Source organism: Macrobrachium nipponense, chromosome 39 (assembly GCF_015104395.2).
Source record: "Macrobrachium nipponense isolate FS-2020 chromosome 39, ASM1510439v2, whole genome shotgun sequence".
NCBI classification, from domain to species: Eukaryota; Metazoa; Arthropoda; class Malacostraca; order Decapoda; family Palaemonidae; genus Macrobrachium; species Macrobrachium nipponense.
The window spans coordinates 11,918,477-11,924,765 of NC_061099.1; the positions used below are offsets into that span (position 1 = coordinate 11,918,477).

Sequence of the window (6,289 nt, forward strand, 5' to 3'; positions counted from 1 at the left end):
GTGTTACTAGATAGAAGTACTGTTATTTCCAGAAACTGTAATTTATTAGTTTACTACCTTTATCTGGTGCCAAGATGCTAACAGCGCCTGTTAAACCAAGTTTTAGGTTTTTGCTTAGGTTCTATTGTTGTCATAGGATATTTTATTAATTTTAATATTTCATCTTCAAACAGTTATCCAGTCTATATTAATCGGTACCTTTCCTTGCTTATGATGTGGAGACAGCTTTCTGGAAATTATATGTGATATTTCTTTTAAGAACATCATTTCATATTGAAATTTCTTTTGACCTAAGCTATATGTGATAGCTTTATGTATTTATCACATAAAGCTGTATGTAGCTATAAGCATCACACTAAGTTGTTTGAGTGATGTTGTCTCACAGATATCATTCATTTGGTGTTTCTGTTGCTCATTTTCAGTTTTGTAACCAGTTTGCATTATTGTGTTATTACATTCCTTAAGTTCTTTCGAATTGCGTTTAGATATTCTTGTTCTGCCACTTCCTTCAGACAAGACACTTACCTGATCTAGGTTTTTTTTTTTTTTTTTTTTTTTTTTTGTGCTTTAGATCATTATTGTAAATAATTAAATCAGTAACAAAAATCACCGTTCTAGTTTCTACATTACAACCATGGTACCTTCCTCCATGCAGAGAAGTTCGTGTTATAAATCAATATTGCAAACAGTTTACAGTGATATATTATGTTAACAATATTTCCAATGGAGATTTACGCTTAAGTTGAAAGAGGATCTCTCTGATACCTTGTCAGCGTCTTAAATAGATTTGAGATCAAAGTTCATTTCAATTAATAATAATGTGTCGTAATATTGTCACGTTGGATAATAGTTTGAAGAACCTGTACAAGTATTTTACCAAGCTTTGTCATTTATAAATAGCTTTTTCTGGTCAAAGAATCATCTTTCTATAGATTTCTACGCAAGTTTTATTATTATTAGTATTATTATTATTATTATGATTATTATTATTATTATTTTTATTTTATTATTATTATTATTATTATTATTATTATTATTATTATTATTATTTGAGATCCGCTGACCTGCGTTATATATTTACAACACACAGTTCATCAGTTTATCTTATTTCCAAGCTGTCTTGAATCCCTCCCTGTAGTTCTTTCCTAACTAACTTCGTTATTCATCAAATTGATATCTATATTTTACATGCATACAGGAAAAAGTGAATGTGAAAAAAGTAAGTCTCAGCCATAATTGTTCCACTCTATATAATATATATATATATATATATATATATATATATATATATATATTTTATATCTATAATACTATATATTATATCTATATATATATATATATACTATATATATATAATATATATAGGAAAGCTTATGAGTAACTAGAACTGAGTAGTAAACTTTATAGTGGTTAAGGAAGCAGTTCTTTTCAGCTGTGTAGTTATCTCTTCATAACATTTGGTACTGAAAATATTGTGCGCTGATATTCCTTTGCTGACCTTGCAGTTTGCGAGTTATAATCCAAATCTGATCAATTTGTGTGATTTCTCACCAAAATTGATAGTTGTGTTTATAATCCAAATCTGATAAATTTATAATTTATCAACATCAATACAGTAATTTGTGGTTTCTTGTCAAAATTGATAAATCCATAGGATTTACCGTCAAAATTGATATATTTCTGTGATGTCATCAAAATTGGCAAATTCTGCCGATAATGGTGGTTGTAGTACTTTGTAAAGGTTCATTATACTACAGCACACTACCTACCCATTTTCATTAGATAGACATCTGAAATCATCCAAAAGTTGATCAAGAATCAATATGATAAATAGATTTCTAAAGTAGCTGAAATATTTTATGCACTTTTGAGAAATCAGTGAAGGCTTTTTTTCTTATTGCATTTGGAATCTCAGCTTTGAACTGACCGTTGCTTTCAGCTGCCAGGGACGACTTTTGCAGAGCGGGCGGAGCACTTTGCTTACTACATTTCTATAGTTTTGTTTATTTATTTAATGTTTTAGTTTTTTGTTTATTATCCTATGTGGTAGACAGAAGACGTATTGCTCTGTTGCTCTCTGAATATATCTCATTCTCTGGGACTTTAATGATATTATGATCATATGAAGGATTTTTGTGATGATTTTGTTGCGAGATAATGTTGATTCTGTTTCGGTGTGAAGTCAAAGCCAGTAAGAGACATTGCTTTTGCCTGGGCAGCATGTGAATGAGCAATAAGTCTTCCAACTACCATGAGGTCCCTACCAGGGGTTGCATGTACATGTACAAGTACTTAAGGGTTAACACACAGAAAGGGAAAACAGAATCATGTAATAATGAATTTGAGGGGGACCTCTACAGAGGATGAGCAGCTGGACCAGCTTCGTAGGCGATTGGAGGAAACCGAGAAGGCGATGGAGCGTCTCATGTGCCAGATGGGGTCTGTGACCGACAAACTGACCGCTGCAAAAATCACTGAGGTTCTGTCCCAGGCTCAAGCCCAGGCTAAGATCCTCAAGGTTAGATGAACGATTCTAGATTTAAGGATATTATTTTTTGACTTGAAAGTGTATGCTGCAGTCATCATCAGAGTTTAAGACTTGTTGTGAGGGTATTAGATTCCATTATGATTTCCTCGTTCTTGTAAATATCAGTATACTACAAGTCTTCGTATTGTCAAGGAGAGTTGACGGTTTAGTGTAATTCTCTTTATGTTCATAAGCAAACGCTTTTTACAGCTGTATTTCATTTGAAAGAAAGGCTGATGTTGAGTGTAGCATAAATCTGTAAATTGTATTACCTTTCTTTTGGAATTATTTGAAGTAAGACAAAAGAAATATCCCTACTCAGAACGGCAACTTTGGTCCCTTGATTGTTGATTTTGATTTGAGTGGAATACCATTTACTTACTTCAATATAAATATGATTTTGAATTTAGGATTACTTCACCTGTTAACATAAATTTAACTTTGCTCCCCAGTTCTTATTCATGAGGCAATGGTGTCAAGCTAAGTTTGTCCCATTTTGATCAATTTTTTATCGGCATTATCAGGGTGTTTAAAACTGCCTTGAGAGCCCTCTGTTTTCCTAGACTCATATATCTACCGAAAGAACTTAAATGATTCCAAAAGAAACGGAGATTGGAGGTACAGAGTAGTTTGTTTTTGGTGAGGTCAGACAAAAGGAACATGACTGCCCCAACTGATAGCACAGGAGTATATTGTGGTCATTCATCTTGGTATTCGATTGAAGCCAGTGTTCCTGAAGTGGAGGGACCTCCTAGCTTCATGGGAAAGTCGTCTGGTGTTCTGACGAAATGATGATGGCCATACATACCCTGTATGATCTGTTGGTGTACCTGTTTTGAACCTCATTTTGCATTATGCTTTTCTGTTACTTACTTTGAGATATAATTTTGAATAGTTTACGTGAGATTTTAACTTTGTTTTGGCTCTTTAGTTATTCTTTTACTTAGCTGATTGAAGTTGGTTTCTTTAGTTTAGTTATGCTATACGAGACGAGTTAAGTATTTATTTTGTTGTACTCCTGTGTTCTGTGCTTTCACTTCTATTTTTATCATGACTAGAATTTTGTTTTAAGAGAAAAACAGTAGACTTGTTCTGGGGTTTGACATCACTCAAGAGCGAACAACTGACATCTCCTCCTGTGTAATTGTAAGGTATTTTTGCTTTTGTGAGTAGACGCTAACAGTACTGTCCTTTTCCTCACCTTACTACTGCCTCCTCCCTCACCACTACCACCACAACCATCACTGCTACTACTACTACTACTACTACTACTACTTCCACCACCACCACCACCACCACCACCAATATCACCAACACAACAACACCAACTACATCACCACCACCACCCCTCAACCACCGCGCCAGTTTCTACGGCTATCTCGGGCATTCTGTCAGAGCTGGATCAGTTCTCCAATGAAATCGAAGCTCGTAAGAAGAAGAAGCTGGATGAACTGGCCAGGCTGATAGAACTGGAAAAAGAGGAGGGAGGAGGACTAAAAGAGGAAGAAGGTACTACACCTAATCCACAACACTTGGACGAGGACGAATTTTTAGATGCTTTAACCACAGAGGCCTCGTATGAGCGGGACAAGTCGTCGTCATCATCATCACCCACTCGTAACACCAAGAGCTTTCCATCTCCCTTGCATGATGATTTCTCTGATGCTGACACCGACACAACTCACACTATAGATCGAGACGCAGATGATTTCCAGAGCGCCAACACAAACACAAGCGAAACTACCTCTCTTGACACAGACACTACCATAGCCACGCTGGGGACAGATCTTGATTTATCAGTATTGCCTGAAAACGAAAAAGACACACCCATGTCAGAGCCCATCACACAAATCTCAGCCATTCAGCTTGTTAAATCAAATATCCCTCCAATGATAGAGGCCGTCTCAGAGCCACAAATGAATTCAAATTCTCTTGTACAAGTTTACGAAGCATCTGACATAACTATGCAAACATGTGTTCCAAATGTTGTGTGCAAAGAACCAGCCCCTTATGATGTTCAGCCTGTAAATGTTGATTCCATGGACACCTCATCTGATCAACCCTTGACTAAAAAGTCCACACCTACACCCCCTACTTCTGTGATTCCCTCAAGTACATCAAAGATTACCAATCATATTTCCACATCACTCACTAGCAATAGACAGAGCGTACACAGTAAGGAGAATTATTCTAACAAGCAGAGTCCACAGCCTCAGGTTCCACAGCAATACCAAAATACAAACTTCTCAAATGTTCCCTCAAAGAAAGTCAAACATTCTACACCTTGTAACATTACACAACAACAGTGTCCATCTGCTCCAAACAACAAACACAAAAACAAAAGAAAGCGCAGTCGAAAGAGAGGCAAAAAGCGTGGTGGTAGCACTTGGCCTTCTGCGTTGAGTATTAACCCAGTCATCGATAGAGTCGTAAGTGATGCATCCTTTCTCACTCAGTCTGTCTGTCTGTCTGTCTGACCCTCATCCGCTCAGTATTTTTCATTGTGTCCAATGAGATGAGCTTAGGAGGTGTGCTCAAAAATGAACTCTTGGAAGTTAACATATTAGCTTTTAGCTTCTGTTTTTCTCATCTTAAAATGACTTCCAAAACTAAGGGAGCAATAGATCAGGAAGAGGTAATATACGTATTACTTCTCTGCCCTAATTCAAGAGTTGATTCTTGGATCATGCCTTTGCTACCATCCCATTATGAAAGGCTCATTTCCAGAATTGCAATATACCATTGGCATGAGTATAGATTTCTGTATACTACTTGACAGCTCTTTAATGAACATCTGCACCAATTTATGTTTTATAAGTGAAGTTTTGCTTCATTACTCAATTAGAAGCTCGTAGCATGTTCACAGCCTCCGATATTTTACATAGATGTGTCATAAAGCTATATACTAGTTTTTGTAATTGTTCCCTGTTTATTGTTTCTTAATAAGCATAAAGTATGTGTTCTCCAGCTGTCTCAAGTTATTGTGTGGCAAGAAGGCCATTTGAGAAATTGTATGTAGCATCCTTTTAGTTAATGTACCCTCTCCCATGTTTCAGTCATGATACCACCATAAGTGTTAGATTCTTGAAAGTCCTGTGTGGCTGAAACGAAGTATGTTTCTTTAGGTATTATGCAACTCTTAGAGTTTTGCCATATCAGCTGTTTAAGCGGAACCTTTTTGGTGGTGTTGGTTGAACTCTCAATTTGAGCCATGGCGCTGATTCAGGAAGGCTCTCATAATTGAAGGATTGATGACATTTTCACAATTTCTTATCTTTTCCAGATAACTATAGATTATCGGTCATAAACAAAGCATGAAGAAAGCAAATATTTTTCTGTGCATGAGGCACTCAATTTTGCAATCTGAGACTCTTGCAGTTTGCATTGACAGACCATTCTCTACTTTGAAATAGATTATTACATTGTTTGCTCTGCTACGAGAACAGCATCTGTCATCATTATACAAAATTTTAAAAAATGCACATAGTAACACATTAAAAGTATTCTGTCAAGGATTACTCAGAGCTAGAATCAGTTATAACAGAAGCAAAATTAGACAGTAAAAAATCAGTTTTTATCCCAAATATGTGAAGGAATTTTGCCTTGGCAGAACACTTCCTCATTTCATATTACTTTACAGCAAATATACATAGTTGAGTATTACACTTTTCTTCTGAATACAACACTCATTTTCTTTCCTTCTATTGTTGAATGAAGTGGTGGTTTGGGTGAGGAAAAGGCAGTATAGTAACTTCAGAATTA

The 6,289-nt window shown here is 35.9% G+C and overlaps 1 protein-coding gene across 14 annotated transcripts in view; it reads left to right on the plus strand.

Annotated features, from left to right (window-relative positions):
* The window catches only part of LOC135210121 (titin-like), a 117,910-nt gene that overhangs the window by 89,770 nt on the left and 21,851 nt on the right, over positions 1 to 6,289 (plus strand). For 9 of the 14 annotated variants that reach the window (XR_010313463.1, XM_064242927.1, XM_064242930.1 and 6 more), the window contains 2 exons: positions 1,199 to 1,219; positions 3,893 to 4,956. Coding sequence is in view for 13 of the 14 variants with exons in the window: in XM_064242927.1 (XP_064098997.1) it covers positions 1,199 to 1,219; positions 3,893 to 4,956 (1,085 nt within the window). In the remaining variant the exon portion in view is untranslated. Of the gene's footprint in view, positions 1 to 1,198; positions 1,220 to 2,360; positions 2,519 to 3,892; positions 4,957 to 6,289 lie in introns of all 14 variants that reach the window. The other 5 variants (XM_064242929.1, XM_064242936.1, XM_064242939.1 and 2 more) reach the window with 2 other exon arrangements.